This window comes from Orcinus orca, chromosome 1 (assembly GCF_937001465.1).
Source record: "Orcinus orca chromosome 1, mOrcOrc1.1, whole genome shotgun sequence".
NCBI classification, from domain to species: Eukaryota; Metazoa; Chordata; class Mammalia; order Artiodactyla; family Delphinidae; genus Orcinus; species Orcinus orca.
Window position 1 is genome coordinate 164,830,287 of NC_064559.1, and position 20,538 is coordinate 164,850,824.

General features: G+C 43.2%; 1 protein-coding gene across 2 annotated transcripts in view; it reads right to left on the reverse strand.

Moving 5' to 3' along the window:
* The window catches only part of C8A (complement C8 alpha chain), a 72,155-nt gene that overhangs the window by 14,583 nt on the left and 37,034 nt on the right, over positions 1-20,538 (reverse strand). For both annotated transcript variants that reach the window (XM_004273796.3, XM_033435410.2), the window contains exons 5-7: positions 19,462-19,651; positions 16,842-17,042; positions 14,555-14,795 (exon numbers count right to left, since the gene is read on the reverse strand). In XM_004273796.3, coding sequence (XP_004273844.1) covers positions 14,555-14,795; positions 16,842-17,042; positions 19,462-19,651 — 632 coding nt within the window. The remainder of the gene's footprint in view (positions 1-14,554; positions 14,796-16,841; positions 17,043-19,461; positions 19,652-20,538) is intronic.

A 20,538-nucleotide genomic window follows, 5' to 3' on the forward strand; every position in this document is an offset into this window, starting at 1 on the left:
CATGAGGGTGAAGAAATGTAAAGCCAAATCCTTTGGGGAATGTTTGAGGGGATGCAGGATGTTTACCTGAACAAGAAAGGAGAGGTTTCTCTTTAAGAGAGGTCAGTAGGATTAGATTCAGCGCTCCGGAGGGTTGTCTTGAGGAAGAGGAATTAGGCTTGTTTGTGTGGTCACAAGGGCAAGAACTAGGACCAAAAGGGCAGATACTACAGGGAGATAGATTGAGGCTCAACTCAAGGTAAATCACCGCAACACTCAGAGGCCAAGGAGATAGGAGTTGTTTCATGAGGCAGTGAGCTGCCCGTATCTGGAGGGTCCCAAGCAGAAGTTAGCTGTTTGCCTATGAGTAGAAGAAGCATTTGCAGAATTGACGAGATGTCTTTTAAGAGCTCCTCTAAAGCCAAGATTCTGAAACTTTAAGAAACACACCGGAACACTTGAGGAGCATTTGAGATCACTTGGGTACGTCCTTAATGATTTCTTATTGTGTTCCAGGTATCTGGGAAGTGAAGAGGGCTAAAGGGAGTGTTTGCTGTCAGTGAGCTTACAGCCAAGTGTGGAGACATGGACAGGTAAGCTGATAGTTGTTGTACTGTGTGATGAGGACTTTGAAAGAAGGCAGCAAGCTCGTGGCAGTCTTCCTTAGGGGGTCAGAGGAAGGATACCAGAGGCAAGTGTGAAAGGATGAGTAGGGATTAGCCAAAGTGGAGAACATTGAGAGCAAAGGGAGGCCGCGTGAAGGCCTTGTGCCCCCAGCAGCAAGAGTCTGCTCAGAAAGGCCAACATGGTCTGAACTCCAGAGTGGAAAGGAAGGAGGTGCAAATCAGCCAGGGAAGTACTGGGAGACCCTTGGGGCCCTTCCCACTCTAGTCTGGTCCCCAGAGGAGCTGTTGTGCCCGCCTGGCAGGCCAGGAGCCCGGGGGACACGTCTCTGGCCACCATGTCTACCGCTAGTTTCACACCTGGTCTGGGCTGTGGTGCAGGTGTGAGAGCTGTCTTCACACCTCCGTGGAGATACTGCATCCGTGTGGCTCTAAGGCAGAGCCAGGCAGCCTTATTTCTGAGGTGCCAGAATCAGCAAGTCTCTGTCATTCCTCAGATGACAAGCATCAGGTGGAAAAGAGCAGGTGTAATGCATTATTTATCTCTGTGCGGCAAACAGATGCCATTCAGGTTGCTGTGATCTGTGTGCTATGTTGCTTTGCTATGTTGGTTGCCCTCAAGGGAAAGGAAGAATCATATAGCCTATTTCATGCCATAACATTGGAAAAGATGATTGTTTAATCTGTGACTGGATGAGCTGGGAAGCGTTGGCTAACTTCCCTGCCCCCTAGGTGCTTCTGTGTATCCATTAAAATGCATGCTTCTCCACCTAGAAGGGTGGGATAGGGAGGGTGGGAGGGAGATTCAAGAGGGAGGGGATATGGGGATATATGTATACATATAGCTGATTCACTTTGTTATACAGCAGAAACTAACTCAACATTGTAAAGCAATTATACTCCAATAAAAATGTTTAAAAAAATGCATGTTTTTTCCCAACCACCTGAGAATAATAGTACAGGTACCTCTGTGCCTTTGCATGTGCTGTTCCCTCTGACTAGAAAGTTCCCTTACCTCCTTCACTGAGTTTCTCCCACTCAGCTCTAGAAAACATTCCCTCACTCACAAGGGCCCTATATCTGTGTCCCCGCAGTATCCCTGTGTGTCCTTCATGGTATCCGCATGCTTCCCTATAGCACAGTATTTAGCACACTATAGTAATTGTCAATTTCTTGGTCTGTTCTTCCAATTATCCTGCAAACTTATAAAGTCATCTCTTGGGTTTGCAAGGCTCGGCATGTAACAAGCCCCCAGAAGTGCTCAGGGATGGGCTGATTCCAACCCATCTAGACAATACCTCTAAAATGTTTTGAGAGTCACAGGTCTTCTTTTGGGTGACTATAAATCATATCCTTGTAATAGCTCATGCTTGATTAAGAGTTGATATTTTATAAAGCTCTTTCATCTGCATTATCTCTTTGGAGGCTCACAATGGGGCTGGGAGGATTTACTCCTTTTGCAGGCAATCTGGGGTTGGAGAAGGCAGGAACTGTGGTGGTTAAGTGTGTGAACTCTGGAGCCAGAGTTCTACCCTTCACTGGAAGTGTGGCTTTGGATGAGTGACGGAACCTCTTTGTGCCTCATGTTCCCCATTTGAAAATGGAGATGAAAATGGTTTCTATACATGAATCTCTAAAACTGGTATCTGGCACAATTAAGTGTTCAACAAATCTTATTAGTTGTTGCTATGATTGTTAGGTAACTTGCCCAAAGTTCCATGACTAACAAGCCAGGAATCGGGGTTTGATGCCAGGTGCACCGTATCCAAACTCGGGGCCCGCGCCATCTCATCAAGCCAGTCTTACTCTGCAGGAAACTGTTCATCATGGGCCATGAGTAGCAGTGGCCTCCCCAAACCCCTCATTCCACAAAGCAGCTCAGAAAAAGGAATCCATGCTCCCAACGGGCAATGCTGGGGCTGTGGTCTCAGGTCTCCCTCCACCTGATAAAGGGCTACCATCAGGGACTCTGACCCGCTAGACGATTTTGGTCATGATGGGAGGCAGTATTATAGCTGAGGGCTAGGCTCTGAAATGGAAACTGCCTGAGGTGGAAATTTCCATGCTCACTTACTGTCTGAACCTCCCTGTATCACAGTTATCTCATCTATGACATGGGGATTTTAACACTGTCTACCTCATAGGGTTGCTCTGAGGGTTAAATGAGTTAATCCATGCCATGTACAGTGCTTTGGATACTCCCTGGCTTGAAACTAGCAATAATGGTCAAGTATTACTATCATTACTGCTGCCAGAAATGCCACAGCATCCCTAGACTGGGCTGTTGTTTCCTGATTCTGAACTGGAAAAACTGGAGAATACGGGAGGCTGAGGAGTCTGTGAACACCAATTTTCTTAACCAACTTCTCTGCAGGATAAACTGTTCTATTAACTGAGAGGGAGTGAATGAAGAAGATGGAGGGAACAATGTCCACATCATGTGCTGGGCAAAGATTTTCCAGGCGTTATTTAATATTCACACATCATTCCACAGCAAGTACAATTATTCCCATTTTAGAGATGAGCAAATCAAGGCTTAGGTAGTTTCAGTCACTTGCCCAAAACGATACAATAAGTAAAGAGTAGAATGGGATTGAACCAAGGTCTGTGTCCAAAGCCCATTTTCTTCTTGCCACATTATATCAGTTGGGGAGAGGGAGCTAAGGGTGGTCCTGGGAGTAATTTTGACATTATCACACCTTTTTCTCCTTTCAGGCTGAGGCTGTTTTCAGTGATAGAGGTGGAAAGTCAAAATCAGGACAAATTCAGGAGGAGGGTGCTGAGAGTCTCAGTTCCATGTGTATGCAAGTGACTTAAGGGGGGTGGGGACAGAGCCAAGACACCAGGAGTCTGTCAGTCATTCAATACCATCCATCGCCCGTGAAGCCTGGTTGTCATGGTAACTGGGGTAAAGCCTGGAGCTTGTTAGAATCTAGTGCCTGTCTGTTCAGGATGATTGGTTGGTTAGCAGACACAGCAAAAGGCCTTTGGGGCCAGCCCAGACTACTTAGCCATGAGTATAAGACTCTTCACAATCAGGTTCCTGCCCACGTCACCATCCTCACTGCTCAGTCCAGCTGAGACTGTTTAGAAATCCACCCTTGATTCTTCAGAGTGTAAGAGAAGCTCCAGAGGACGCCCAGCGCCTATGGGTTTAGATTCTGAACCAGCCCTGCCAGAAAGACACTGAGCCTCTACTGTGAGTCAGCCTCAGCCTGTGGACAAAACTCCAGAAACACGTCATTCACAAGATGCACTATGGAAACAGGCAGTTGTAATAGTGTGATATACAGAGAGCTGTGTCCTGGGTACACGGAAGTATTGGGTCAGCCAAAAGGTACGTTCGAGTTTTTCCATAAGATGTTATGGAAAAACCCAAATGAAATTTTTGGCCGACCCAATACCTAAGACAGGTTCCCAACCTGGAACTGGGGAGACAGAAAGACTGTCTGGAAAACCCTGTTTAAGCAGAGACCAAAGATGAATAAGCATTAGGCAGGTGAAGAAGAGAGGCTGGGGAGGAGAGGGGAGCAGTGTTCTAGGTAGAAGGAACAGCAGCAAGAAGAAAGTGAGTATGATTAAGTCAAGGGACCAGCATTTAGCTCAGTACAGCCTAGCCCTGCAGTGAGCAGTGGGCTGGAGGGTAGAGCAGGGCCAGTGCACGCTCCCTTGAAGGCTGCGCATCTGGTCCGGTGGCAGGGACCCTCCTGTCTCAATGTTCACCTTTGCGTGGCTCGAGCAGCTTGCCGTTCTGCAGCTTGTCATCCTCTCTGTGGCTCCCTGGAGGCCAACACTGACTCCGTTTCCAGGTTACTGATATCAGCACTCGTCCTGCCATAACCCAGCCACTGGATTGTTCTCACGTATGCACCGGCCTCAGGGGCAAGCCCTCTACAAAGAGTCTGGCCTTTGGGTGAATCACTCATCTCCTACTACTGACCCTCACCACTTGCTGCTTCAGCCACTCCCATGCAACTCTCTCCTCTTAGAAAGCTCCAGCTGCGTTCTCCACCAGGCAAGCTCCCATTCCTACTAACGTCAGAAGATCAGGTGTGAATGTCTCTGGAGTCTAGAAAATGGGAGGGGAAGAAAGGGTGGGTTGCTCCCTCCTTTGTGCTTCTGCCGTATTTATTTCTAGTCAAGCATTTATCGCATTGTATTATTCCTAGCCCCCAACTGACTGCACATTTCTCCAGGATGGGAATCTGTGTGTTTCACTCCTGTGTCCCTGGAAATCATAGGTTCTCTCTGAGTATTTACTAGGTGAGTGGATGGATGGATGGACGGGTGGAGATTAGATTATGAGAAGGGTTTTCCTCGGAGATTGTTTCCTGCCTGCTACTTTGGGTAAGAAGGGAAAATGCTCTGCTTAGAACCTTCCTGAAAGGGAATTGTCAGCAAACAACATCAATAATATATAAATGTGATGGAATGTATGAAAATTTGAGGGACTTAATTTATACATCCATCTCATCCCAGTTACTGTCCATACACAGCTTAATCATCTGGGCTGCCTTTGTCTCATTCTACTGAAGGAAGAGAAAACACGTAGCTCAGGGGCCCTTAATCCCTGCTCAGACCCTTTAGGAATCCACGACTCTCCAGAGTGTAAGGAAATCTCCAGAGGACGCCCAGGATTGATGGGCCTGGATTCTGAATTACCCCAGCCGGAAAGATACTGAGGCTCTACCATGGGTCAGCCTCTGCCTCGGATAGACATCACTAATTGATCACAGTACTTTCCGCCTGAGCCCATATCTGGTGTCACAGTCCTCAACTCAGTGGTCCCGGTAGCATTTGCTATTGAAACCACCTGCCATTGGTGGCTTAGATACATTTTCTGGCCTATAGGTCTTTAAGTTTCGCTTTATTGTGTGCCATGGGTGCCAGCACACCATGCTTGTTCTTGGCTCTGTGAATGTACCTAAGCTTCGGAACAGACCATCACAAGCTGGTCAGTTTAACCTTTAACAGTTCTCTGTGACAATTCCCAGTCAAGGGTCAAGCTGACCCAATATTGCCCTTAGGAGTGAATATTGAGTATAATACTCCGTTAGGTATTTTTAAAACCTGATTTATCCACTTTCAAAGCTATCACAAGCAGTTTAATAGTTTTTTAAAGAAGAAAATAAGTGAAATAAATATCCAGGGGTACCACAAGAAGCACTGAAGTTGGAATTAGAAATCCTCATTTCAAACCTTACTCTGCTTCTAACCAGTGGTGTCACCTTGGATGTGTCATTTATCTTTCAGTGCCTGGTTTTCATCATTTATAAAATGGGTACAGCCATAAAACACAGCTCAAAGCCTTGCCAGGAAGCTTAAATGGAATGAGATGCATGTAAGAACTCAGTATGCCGCCTGCCACAGAGTTAGAACTCAGTGAATGCTTGTTTTTTTCATCTTCATTTAGATAAGCTGTTTCATTACATGAGACTTCACACACCTACCTTGGCAGTCATTACTCACATCTGCCTCTACCTTTCCCCCTTGACCACCTTCCTGTGATGGTTAATTTTATGTGTCAGTTTGACTGGGCCAGGGTGTCCAGATATTTGGTCAACATTATTCAGGGTGTTCCTGTGAGGGTGTTTTTGGATGAGATTAACATTTAAATCGGTAACCTGAGCAAAGCAGATTGCCCTCCCTAAAGTGGGTGGACCTCATTCAACCAGCAGAAGTTCTGAATAGACAGAAATCTTACCGGCCCCCGCGTAAGAGAGGGTTCTTCCTGCCTGACTGCCTTGAGCTGGAAAATTGGCTTTTTTCTTGCCTTCGGACTCACACTAAAACGTCAGCTCTTTCTGGGTCTCAAGCCTGCCAACCTTCAGACTGGGACTACACCCTCAGCTCCCCTGATTCTCAGGCCTTCGAAATCAGACTGGAACTAAACCATCAACTCCCCTGGGTCCACAGCTTGCCAAATGCAGATCTTGGGACTTGTCAGGCTCCATAGTTATGTGAGCTAATTTTTTTTAAATAATAAATCTCTTTACATATATATGTAAAGTGTATGGAGAACCCCAGCTAATATACTTCCTAATGCCTTCATTATGGCTATTGATGATTTTCCCTTTATTTAAAGTGATTAGATACATGTCCACAGTCCGTGGAGCACACTGGGTTCAGACAGTGTGTCTAATGCGTTTTTGACTACCCCCAAAAGTAAGCCATACATTTTAGATCATGACCCAGCCCACTTACATCCAGCTGAAATAAGTTGCAATACTTAACCATGCTTTGTGTGATGCTCTCTGATGATTTCCCTCTTAGTGTATTCTATTTCATTTTGTTGAATGCTGGTCATGACCCACTAAACTTCTCTTACAATCTGCTAATGGGCTGTGGCCGGCAGTTTGAAAAATCCTAGGTAAAACATCTCTGAGGCATTACAGCGTGTTGGTTTACATCACAGGTTCTCACTGTGGACTTCTGGCTCCACCCATAATAACAAGATGACCTTGACCTTGCACAAGTTATTTAACATTGCTGAGTTTCAGTTCTTCATTTGTAAATTGGGGATTATAGTATCCTCTTCCCCAGTCTTTCCTGAGGATTAAATGAGATAGTGCATTTAAAGTGCCTAACTCAGTGTCTGCCACATAATGAAATGGTCATTAACTGTTGGCCATCTTACCAGTGCTGCTAGAGTCTAAGCCCCTGGAATATAGTATCAGAATGAATGACAGAAGTGTGGGGAAATGGTGTGGGACAATACACAAGCTCTACATCAGAAGACCTTAGTTAAAAACTAACTGAATCATGTTGAGCCATTTACTTTGGGTCTTTGGACCTCAGCTTTCTCTCTATAAAATTGGGAAAAATAATAATATAATTCCTCATAAGCTATTATGAAGATCATCTTCAATACCAGATGTGAATGATTATATATTACCAACCTTAGGAGTTTTTATATGTAAATATATTTTATTAGAACCAGTTAATTCTAAGTACAGTGAATAAAAAGATAATTTGTTAATCCATTTTAGGTAGTAATCAATTTGGTTGTCCTGACTATAATCAGATGATTATAACAGAGAAACCCCATTACCTTCTATATGAGATAAGAGGACCCATGTTGGTATCTAGACAGTGCTTACCATGTTATGTGTGCTTAATATATGTTGAATGAAAAACTGAAGGAATGAATAAATAGAGAAAAGGAAGATGGAGAAAGAGAATGTGGAAGTATAATTGATATCAGCTTTAGTGAGATTTTAGTCATGTCCCTGTGACTTTTTCTACCCAGTGTGTTAGGTGGTAGACCAGTTGGCCAAGGACCCCAGCTAGAGGGCAATGACCAGTAACTGGCTGAATGTACTGTACTCTCACTAGAAGGATCTTTTCCAGCGTCACTGTTATCTGGCAGCCACCAAGGGGAGGCATAATGGAATGCAGGCACTGATTTAGGCAGAGTTGTTACCACCTTGAAAGATAGTGATGAGAATTCAAATTGACCTTGATCAATGGGAGGAGCAGTCCCTCCAAAACGGGATGAAGCTCTAGAGAAAGAAATGAATGACGTTGATTTAAAAAATGGGCAGGTGGGGGAGGAGGCATGATTGATGAGTCTCCAAGTCTACAGCGGAAATATTGCCCACTGCAGGCTGGACATGATGATAATGATTTCCCTTCCATTTGAACAGTGTTTCAGAGCTGACCAATTGCAGAGCCCTATGAGATATGTTGTCTTATTGTCCCCACTTTACAGATGAGAGGACAGTTAACATTATAGAGTTAATAACTGGAAAGCAGGGAATAATAAATATGGTAATAGTAACATCAACATAGTGCAGCAGTAATAGGTGCCATTTTTAAACTCTTACTCTATGCCAGGCCCTGGGCCACCTGATCACACAGATTGTTTCATTTCATATTCATAACAATCCTATGAAGTATTACTGTCATTGTCTCATTTAGGGAAACAGGAAACGGAGGCATGAAGAGGTTAATTTGCCTGAGGGTCACATGGTTGATAAGTGATGGAGATGAGATTTGAGCCCAAGGAATCTAAATTAGAACCTTGTTCAGCAATTGATGCTTATCGAGTGCTCATTAGAGCCTGAGCTTTACACTAAATATTTTCTGTAGATAAGTTCACTTATTCCTCACAATTACTCTGTAAGTTAAATGCCATTAATACCTCCAGCTTAACAGGTGAGAAAATTGAGACTTAAAATGATTAAATAATCTGCTGGTAATCACACAGCTAATAAGTGACAGAACCCATATTTTCAAACACTAAGCTATCCTAATATCCTGCATTAAAGGGAAAGCTATCTGCTTAAACACTTATCATGCAAGATGTACTTGGAATTATTCTCAAACAAATCCTTGTTATCATTCCTATTTGGGTCTTGAAAAAACTAAGGTTCAGAGAAATCAAGTACCCTGATCAAGGTCATGGAACTGTTAACTGGTAGAACCAAGATCCCCACCCAGATGTGTCTGACTCCAAAATCTGGATTCCTTGCTACCATCTGCCGGCATATTTTTTCATTCCACAGTCCTTGATCAAATGATATTTGCTGCTTACAATCCCACCTAAAACTGTAAACCATAAATAGTAACTACCGTTTAGACGGTGTTTTATTTATCACGTGCTTTTTAGAGTTAATTCTCATAAGAGCCTTTTGCAGTAGTTTATTATCCACACATTAGTTATGGGAAAACTGAGACTCAGAGATGCAAAGTTTTAGCTTTTAAATGGCAGGACCTACATGAAAAGCAAAGACATCTTTCTAAAAAGAACTCTTTTTACTACCGCGTTGCCTAATGGCTTTTATATGGGGCCATGAAATGCTACTGGCTTCTCAGAGCATCAATAGAAGTCATGTTTTGTTAAGGTCTTTGCAGAGCCCTTTCAAAATGGCCCCAAACTATAGAATCATGAACTTTTAGAGCCTTGAGGGCTATTAGTTTACTTTCTATTCCATGCATGGTTTCTATTACAGCATCCCTGATGGAGGTATCTTATCAGATTTACTTAGATTCCTTAACTGCTAAGAAACTCTACTTCATGTTGCATGTTGAGAGACATCTCTCCCAGGAAGCTGGCCCTCGCAGGCAAACTCATCATGTTCTTCTTGCCCTAATGTGTGTGTGTGTGTTAGAAATATAATGTAGAAGGAAAATAATGTAATGTAATGTAATATAATATAATGTAAATATAATGTAATGTAATGTAGAAGGAGTACACCTCACAATTCACACCCAGGCCATCTGCAAATTATCTAAACTCTGCTTTCAAACTATGTCCCTAATCAATCATATTCTTTCATCTCCATTCTTTATTCCCTACCTGGATGTCAACAAGAGTCTTCTAACTGTGCTCCCTGAGTCCACTCTCAACGCATGTAATCTGTACTCTGTATAGTATTGGAACGACCTGCTGACACAGAGATTAGACCGTGGCAGTGCCCTGCTGATAACCCTGCAGTGGTTTCCCGTTTCACTGCAGACATGGTCCATACTTCTTACCATGACCAGCAAGACGCTCTGCAGCTTCTTCCAACCTCAGCTCCCTCCATCCTCCCCTCACCTGCGGGCTTTAGCCACACGTTGCTTATTTCAGTTCTGAAACATGGCAGGCTGTCCACTCTGCCCAGGAAATCCTCCCTCTTTCTTGTCTTTGGAGTCTCCTTCTGAATATCTTTTGGACCTTATCCCAGTTAATCCCAGACACTTTCCCAGATAATCCTAAACTAAGTGATTGTCTTCTCCTTCTCCTCTCACAGTTATTCTCTATTTCTACGACCTGTTCATTTTCTAGCCAGCTCTTATCACAGTTTGCAATTTTATATGTATCTATTCATTAGCTGACTCAACAGAAGTTATTAAGGCCAGGCACTGTTCTAGGAGATGAATATATAACAGTGAACAAAACAGATGAGACCCCTGCTTTCATGGAACATGCATACTAGAAGGAGGAGGTTGACAATAAACAAAAAGGCATGTGAGCGTGGTAATTACAGAATATATAGTGATGTTCTGAGAATTAAAATAGGGTGCTATAACAAAGAGAGACTTGCCACATGGTCAGAAAAGGCCTTTCTGAAGAGGGGGCATTTAAGTTGAGATCTGAATGATTAGAATACAGCTATGCAAACATCAGAGAGAAGGATAGCCCAGACAGAGAGAATAGCTAGTACCAAGGCTGTAGGCTAAAATAAGCTTGCTGTGTTAGAGTGTGAGTGGGACAGCAATGATGACAACAACAAGAAAAGAACACAGAGAAAGAAAGAAAGGAAAGAGAAAAAGGAGAAAGAAAAGAAAAAAAGCCATCATATTCTAGCAGTGGCCAGATGAGAGGTCATAGTTGTTTGGACCAGTTAGATGGTAATAGAGATGTGGACAGACGCCACATATGCTTTAGAAGTAAAGATAACAGGTCTCACTGATGAGGGGCAAGAAGTAAAGGAGGAACCAAGGATGACATCTGGGGTTCTGGCTGTTTATTTAGTTTCCTCCCCTAGACTGAGCTTTGCAAGAACCGGAACCATGTCGATTCTGTTCACCTGGCACATGATACAAACTCAGTTAACATGGTTGATGAATGCATGTCTGAACGAACAAAACTATGGAAGAATGTGCAGAGGAATATCAGGGCAGGTTGCAGGGAGGTGGGGCTGCCCATACAAGTTCAAAAGAATGAGTTGGAATCTGTCAGGTTGGCAAGACAGGAAAGTGCTTTGGAGGCTGACAGCACAGCATGTGCCAAAGAAGGCAGGAAACGTACATGAATAGAATGGTGTCACTGAAGTACTTGCCCTGTCCTAGGTAAATTATCAGCTCTGTAATAGGGCCAGACTCCAGAGCAGCCAGATGGTGAATGCACTATTCTCTTTGTCAGATCTTTATACAAAGACAAATAATAGGAGATCCAAAGAAGGGATGAAGGAGAAAAAAAATCTAAATCCAGAAATTCAAGCCCCAATCCATACTGATTCCTGTAGAAGGTAGAAAGCTGTCAGCAGCAGCCCTTGAGGAAAGTCTAGGGTCCCACTGAAGTCTAACATCACCTCCCCAACATCCAAGACATCCCCTGATTTTTGATGGATGGTTTCATGCTCTCTTTGGGGGAGAAGCATTTTATCTAAAGAACACATTAGAAGAAAACAGCCTTGTGCGTCCTCTGGGATGAACCCATAGAGAATCTGAGGCAAACCCAAGGACAAAGGATCCCCCCAGAGCAAACCAGCCCATGTGTTCACTTAAATCATTCCATTCCAAGCTCAGCTCTTTGAGGACATGAATGTATACCACACGGGGTATTTCTTAGAAACAAGCACTTGATAGAATATAAATATTGTTAAAGTCATTAGATCAAAGATACACAGAGAGAAAAAAGACATTGAAAAAGAGGAGAGAGAGAGAGAGAGGGGAAAGGGAGTGAGAGAGAGGATGAAAAAGCGACAAAGAGAAAATTAGACAAACATCAAACATAGAGAGAAGGGTGTGCATGATTCTATTATTTGTCAAAGGGAAAGAAGGTAGATGTTTTTGTTCTTTGTAGGTTAATATGTAAATGACATTCTGATTTATTAGCAGTCTCCAGCAGATGAGGTGATGATTAGCACATTTCCATATTTATAGAAAAGCAACACTAACCTTCCGGATTTATAGAAAATCAGCTCTTCCCAAATAGCAAATTGTGCTATTATCGACATATGGTTTTCTATAAACAGAGCTGAGGTAATTATCCCTGGGACAATTCGTTAGTGGGCTCCTTTTGAATATTAACCACACTGGAAGCCCATTTCTGCCTCACAGATTTTAAAGAGGAGGGGCTCGAGATACCCCAGGCAATTAATTAGTAATCCACCACCAAAGACGGAGCCTAAATGAAAGGGTCTACCACAGCCATGTGGTGGAAAGACCCCAGGTCCAGGGCTCTGACGCCAGCTTCCTGCAGCCCTGGGCCAAGTAATTAACTTCCCTAAGGAGCCTCAGCATTTCTGGGGCTAAAACTAGAATTACACTAACCTCCAAATGTTGTCAAGAAAATTAAATGAGAATGTATGCAACAGTCCTGGAACTTAGTAAGTACTCAGCAAACGTTAGCTCTTTTTCCTTCCTCATGTTTTTGAGTGACTCTAAAGAGATCCACTTGAATTAACTTTTTCAAACTCTTTTTACACTGATCTCTCCTGAACTATTTATTTTGTATCATGACTCTGTCCATGTGTACATGTCTTTAACTGGCAACATTTTCTTGAAGCAATAATTTATCTTCACTACCTACAACCCACTATGATATTTTTTATTCTGTTCTGTGTTGTTCAAAATGTTTGTGTTCCATACATTGATATCAAGACCTACTATTGGAGAGACACAGATGTAGAGAACAAATGTATGGACACCAAGGGGGGAAAGCAGGGGGTGTGGATGTGGTGCTGGGATGAATTGGGAGATTGGGACTGACATATATACACAATATGTATGAAATAGATAACTAATGAGAACCTGCTATATAAAAAATAAATAAATAAAATAAAATTCAAGAAAAAAACCCCGTAAAGTTCTCCCACTCAAAAAAAAAAAGACCTACTGTTGGGTTTCAATCTGCAGTTTGTATTGTGCTACAAGATGTTAAGGACCGTATTTAGATTTGCCCACCTTTGTATCCCTAGCACAAACACATAATAGATACCCAATAGATATTTGAATTATAAAAGAATGGATACATGAATAGATGGATGAGTTAATGAATGACCCTAGCCAGGAATCTCAGTTAATGCCCGCTTTCAAACTCCATGTCTTGTTTTGTCCGCTCACCCTGCATTGAGTGCTAAAGAGGTGGAAAGTTGTCAGACATGATGCTTGCCTTCAAGGATCTTGCTGTCTAGATTAGGAGAGAAATATTAACATTTGGAAAATTGTTTTTAAAGACTAAGCAGTGTGGAATTGATATGAATGTGTTGAAGGAAGGAAGTGGCCAGCCTGGGCTGGTGGAGTCAGGGAGACTTCTTGAAACTTGGAAGTTGAACTTGGCTTTGAAATATGGATACACCTCTCACCCTTCTACTCAGTCGTTGACTGGATCTGTGGTTCTCAAACTGTATTAAGCATCAGAATCACCTGGAGGGCTTGTCAAAACACACTGCTGGGCCCACTCCCAGAGTTTCTGATTTAGCAGATTTGGGATGGGAGCCTGAGAATTTGCATTTCTAACACGTTCCCAGGTGACACTAATACTGTTTGTTGGAGTCCACGTGTTGAGAACCACTGTTCTAGCAGTTTGGAGTGAGACCATGAAGATTGTTGATGTCAGTGTTAAGGAGTTTAGACTTTAGTTTAGCCAGTCAGGATATTAAGCAAGGAGGTGATGTCATAAGATCTGTGAAGCAGAGGATCCTTCTAGTGGCAGTTGTTGAGAATGGATTGGAAGGGGTGAATCTTCCCTTAGAGACTATTTAGGAGATGATGCAGTAGTAAGTGAAAGATGGGAACCCAGCCTACCATTGTAGGAGGGGATGCAGAAGAAGGGATGTTGACAAGAGCTGCTCAGGAGAGAGAACTGAAGGGTCTTAGAGATCTACAGGGGTGAAAGGGAAGAAGGGATCTGGGATGACTCCAAGTTTCTGTCATCACTGACTGATTGGATGGCAGTTCCATTAACCAAGAATCTATATTTAAAATGTTTTAACATTTTAAATAGCAAAACCCCAGAGATCCTTTATTATTGAAGAGGTAACTATGGTGCAATAGAAAACACGTGGTTCTGGAGAACCAGACAAGTCTGAGTTCAAATTCTGTTTGTAGTGCTTACTAGCAAGTCATTTCACCCTTTTGAACCTCAAGTCCCTGTAAATAATAATACTAATGCTACCTTATAGAGTTGTCATGAAGGCTAAATGAGTTCATGCGTGGCTGACAGTGCCTAGAAAATTGCAAACCATGTCTGGCGTACGCATCGAACACTGCGTGCATCAAGCATCCGCTCTACTTACCAACTGTTTCCATTCTTTCTTTGTTAAGCACCAGGATATATTCATAAATGCCACCCATCGTTCCAGACGTTATGTAATGGGTGCCGTAGTCATCGATGAACTTGGCGTACATGCCGTAATGGTACTGCTCTGGAAGTTCCAGTAATGACTGCAGCATAACTTCATCCAACATGATATTCTCCCTCCTCATCTTAAAATGAGCAGTCTGCACCTTTGTGAAAATTCTCATGAAGGTATATTTCTGCCAGTAACAACAACCGCCATTGAATGAAGGAAGAGAACAAAGAGAGTATACATTTTACTACATGAGATCATGCAAAAGGGCAGTATTTAGTACCTGTGGGAAATATAAATATATTCACATGTAACTGTATGAACATAAATACATATAACAGAGTATTATTACATTTTGCAAACACATATTAGACACCAGCCTGGCTTCTTCTCCCACGTCTGCATCTCTGTTCCCACTGCCCCTGTCCAGGTCAAGTTCTCATCAACTTTCGCTGGGTTGGTGACTACAATGTGTTTCACTGTGCTCCTCTCCTCTGTCCGGCCCCCAGTCCATTCTCACCTCCACATTTCTCCCTGCTCTAATTAAAGCACTGCATTATGCAACCTGCTACACAAGTGTCAGGTATCCATTAAAAATTAGGCTTAGGAATATTTTGATGACATGAGGAAATGCCAATATCACTTAATTTATTAAACAAATACCTTTCAGTGCCTACGGTCACATGCATTATGCTAGGTGCACAGGACATGATCTTGAATGAGATAGGCCCCTGCCCTCATGGAGATTACATTCTAGTGGTAGTCTTGTACTGTTCGGTAATCAAGAAAAGCAGGATCCACTGGACAGGGTGAGGTTGGATTGGTTTAAGAGGAAGGGGGTCATGTACGAGCCTTACTTGCAGGGAATGTAAACCTTGATCCAAAGTGATAGTGAAAGTTGGAAGAAGCCACCTGCTTTTAGAAAAGTCCACATGAATCTGTGACAGTCAGATCTCAGAACAGTACTTTCCCTTCAGATCAGTAGCTTATTCATGGCAAAGCTCCAGAATGTAATTTATATATATATATATATATATATATATAAATTTTTTTTAATTTATTATTTATTTTTGGTTGCATTGGGTCTTTGTTGCCGTGCATGGGCTTTCTCTAGTTACAGTGAGCAGGGATTACTCTTCTTTGAGGTGCGGGGCTTCTCATTGAGGTGGGTTCTCTTGTTGTGGAGCACGGGCTCTAGGCATGCGGGCTTCAGTAGTTGTGGCACACAGGCTCAGTTGTTGTGGCTCACACGCTCTAGAGCACAGGCTCAATAGTTGTGGCGCCCGGGCTTAGTTGCCCTGCGGCATGTGGGATCTTCCCGGACCGGGGCTCGAACCCGTGACCCCTGCATTGGCAGGCGGGCTCCCAACCACTGCGCCACCAGGTAAGCCCTGGCATTTATATTTGTTGAGGAAGTTAATTTTTATAACTGTATTTTCATCATCCAAAATAATGCTTTGAGCCCTAACTAAATCCCCAGTTCTGGTATCAGTGTCTTGAGGCTTTTGGTAAATTTCTGATCAATTCAGTGAATATTTCTCCAGCTCCTGATTACCTCTCCATCCTCATCACTCCCTCCTTTCCCTTCCCACCTGCGCTTCAGCCAGCGGAAGTCCTTTCCATCCCACATTTGTGTGAGGCAGTCTCTCGTCTCCAGGCCTTTGCACATGCTGTTTCCCAGACCTAGAGCAGCCTTCTGTTAACTTCTGCCCCCTTTCATCTGGACAACTGGTACTAGTCTTTAGATCTCAGTTTAGACAGACTACCTAACTTCCTCAAGGATGCACTGTCTGACCTCTCCGGATAATAGGCAGTTAATGGTAAATGTTTGATGAAGAAATGAAAGATTCATTAAGCAGGCCAGCCCTCCCATCTACTTGGAAAAGCCGGGCTTGCTTTAGAATTCTTCCAAGTCTGGTTTAGAGGGCTTGGCTGTCTCTCTTTAAGACGTTACCCTTCTAAGTATTTCCCTCTGTGCTCCAGGTAACCATGAAAAAGGATGGGCAAAGTGATAAGAGTACTAGTCTTATGGTGCAATTTTATTCCCTTTGTGATGATTCTGCGTGGGAAAGCGTAAGAAGAAAAACAAACATGATTACTACTGATCAGACATGTCCAATTACACAAGCAAATGAAGGTTCAATTACTACTGTACTTTTCAATGCAGTTAAGGTAATACGTGTTCAGCATAGATTATGGAATACTGTGTGACACGGGCATTATGTTTTAATACCTTCTGATTATACTTGCTTAACATATTCAAGACCGAACTGCCTCGTGACCCAGATACACCTGCAGTCACAGTAGATGGGCTGCCTACAGGGCCCACACCAATGGTCACTCCAGCCGACACAAACTTGTCATTTTTCACTTTAGAATAAAGGTCATTTGCATCATCGTAGGACTCTGAGGAGACTGTAGTATCTGCCAGGGCCTGAAAAGCATCACATAGATGTTAGCCTTGTGCACTAGCATTATATTCCAGTTCATACTTAATATTTAAATCTTTGCTTTGTAAAATATCCGAAGTTTCAGATTATTATAAATAACTCTTTTAAAAGGCTATTCCAAATTGATACGAAAATACAGAAAATTCAACAGTGCTTAGTATTTAGTGGTACTGCTAAAATATTTATTTAAACACACACACACACACACACACACACACACACACACACACACGATTCTGATAAAATGCTATATTGTTCTGAGCATGTATTTCTTTCCAGCGGGCTTATCCTTCTTGAACAGATGGTTGCTTGGCTCTGCCGTGGAGAGATACAGAAAGCCATGTCTAGGTGTGGACCTGGGAGGAAAGGGGCAAAGGCATGCAGGTGGAGATAGTTCTAAGCAGAGGTATGCTTAGGGACCACCCACAAGTGTTTGGTTATTTCATTCCAGGATTGCATTTCTCTGCTAGCTTGACCTGAGGCGTGGTCTCGTGAGCCAAGGAAATGAGGGTTAGGAGCCTATGAGGGGTTTGCTCTGTAATCACGAGAGCATGTGTTGAGTTGGAGGCTCCATCAGTTTGGGTCCTGAGAGTCTGTGATGATGAGAGTTTCTTTTCCACCTTAGGAAGGATGAGTAGAATAAGTAGGACATTGATGCTTTAAAGCACTGAGATTTCAGAATCCTTTTTGCCACAGCATAACCTAGTCTCTCTTGCCTGACACGTAGGCCCTAGACTGTCCTCCAGTTTAGAAAAATGACACCGTCTATGTCTTCCAGCTCGTAGACGGAGCCTGATGGCAGAGGTGGAAGTGGGGTGGGGAGAGCCAATTTCTTTTTTTTAAACTGTAGTTGACTTACAATATTGTGTTAGTTTCAGGTATACAGCTTCAGATTCTTATCTATTATAGGTTATTACAAAGTATTGAATATAGTTCCCTGTGCTATACAGTAAATTCTTGTTTATTTTATATATAGTAGTGTGTATCTGTTAATCCCATACTCCTGATTTATCCCTCCCACCCCCCTTTCCCCTTTGGTAGCCCTAAGTTTGTTTTCTATGTCTGTGAGTCTGTTTCTGTTTTGTAAATAAGTTGATTGGTATTATTTTTTTAGGTTCCACATATAAGTGATATCATATAGTATTTGTCTTTCTCTGTCTGGCTTACTTCACTTAGTGCGATAATCTCCAGGTCCATCCCTGTTGCTACAAATGACAACATTTCATTCTTTTTTATGGCTGAGCAACATTCCTTTGTATATATTCAACACATCTTCTTTATGATGGACCTTTAGGTTGCTTCCATGTCTTGGCTCTTGTGAATAGTGAGAGCCAGTTTCTTAAAAACAGACTCAATAAGCCTGGCCTTATCCTCTGTCAATATTTTTCTCTTGAGAAACTTGGGGGAGGGAGGATGTGACTAGATAACTGTTCAGAGTACTGGCATCCTATCATCTCTCTCTGTAGATAGAATGTGGATGATTCATAGATAGAATTTGCATAATCTAGCCTCCCTTCTAAAAGATGTATAGCCAGACTTAGTTCAGATGGATCTGGATTTAAATCTTGTCTGGGCTTACCTACTGAGCCTGGCGCTTTATCCCTCTAAGTCTCTGGGGTTTTTAATATCTAAAATGGGCCAATAATAATATCTGACGCATCGTCTTGTGATGAGGGTTCGGTGGGAGAATTTGTGTCAAAATAGAAGAGCTGACACATGGTAAGCCTCCAGTGAGGTTTGCTGTGTAGACGGCTTACCCAGAGGGTGAGGGGTGAAGAAAGGAATGGCCAGGCTCTGGAGCTTGTTGTGAGCTACAGGGTGACCAGGAGACCGCAGAATTTTAAAGAGAGAGACTCTTAGGGATCATCAACAGTTTGCAAGCACTTTGCAATAGCGGAACCCTTTCTTCCAACAAAATCATGGACAGAAAGTCAAGAGATGAAGGTCACCAGTGAGGACCAGCTCCCGGTGAAGCAGGAGCACAGTTCTCAGAACCCCCAGCCACCTCCTCTCCTGCCCCCACTTTACATCTTAATAACCTGGGCCCGTGGAGGGGCAGTGAGCTGCTCAAGGTCTGATATACATCTATTCTAATAGAGTCAAAACCTGGAAATAGGTCTTCTGACAAGCAGCCTAGAAAATCAGGCCCCGAATCTATTTTATTGACTTAGGACTGGAGCCGAGATCTAGCAGGGGCTGGTCCCATTTACAGTATGCGGCTCACTGGCCCTGCCGTTGCCTCTTCAGCACTAAGCATGCGTGAGGGCAGGTGCAGTGGGACCTTCAGCCACCAGCAAACCCCACAGGAAATAAGGTCTTCCAAAGCAAGGCAGCTATCTCCACCAACAGCTTCCCCTCCCTGCACCCACCCAGTGGCCTGTGAGCACCCCTGTTCAGACTTACCTCAAAGTGGTACTTCAGGAAATTGTAGGGTTTCCGGAAGTACTTCTCATCATCTCCATAGTAGAGACGCTCACAGGTGGGGTCGTACCGAAGCTCTCTCCATTCCCCGTTGTATACGGTCTCACACTGGCCCCCATAATACCTGACATCGTATACGCTCTGAGTTTCTTTCTGGGTCAGGACATTATACCTAAATTGAAAAGGCAAGCAGCTTCTGGGAGAGAGCATTGGAAGAGCAGAGATAGCACAAAATATCCTCTGGACCATGAGTAGCTGGTGGGCTGAGCAGCATTTCTCAAACTGTGTTCTGTGGAACCCCAGATTTCCTCGAAGTACCTTAAGGGCCACTTTGGGCAACAATGGGAGACTGAGTGGACTGGGCCTGGGCCCCCAGGTTCCCTTAGACCAGATCAGCCAGACAACTCCGTTCAGCATCTATAACAGTGCTCCCACATGGGAGGCACCTCTAAATATTTGTTGAGTAAATTGAAGAAGAATATGCATGATTATCAAGAGTCCAAGCACAGGAACCAGACAGTCTGGACCCGTTTCCTATCTCTGCCACATCTAGCTGTGTGACCTTGGGCAGATCATTTAACCTCTCTGTGCCTCAGTTTAATCCTTTGTAAAAAGCAGCTAATACTACTGCCCTCACAGAGTTAAACAATGAGTTAAAACAAGTAACAGTACTTAGCATATATGAAGTGTTAAATAAATGTCGCTGTTGTTTTTGTTAGTATGATTTCAGAAAAGGTTTTGCTGCTAAAAAATAGGTTTGAAATATTGGGTGCAGTTCATAGTAGTAAGCTGAGGATCTAATCCTCAGAAAGGCCTTGGCGTGGAGGAGGCACAGTGTGGAGGTCAGGGAGACGCCTGCTTAATTTCCAGCTCTGTCATTTACTAGCTGTGTGACTTTGGACACATTCTAGAAACTTCCTGAAGCTCATTTTCCTCATTTGAAAAACAGACATAGTAAAACTACCTCTCCTGGGTTTTGTGAAGTCTAAATGAGAGTATCAGAATAAAACAGAAGTACAGTTGATAGTAATACTTCTTTTCCCCTAGCCCAATACCTTT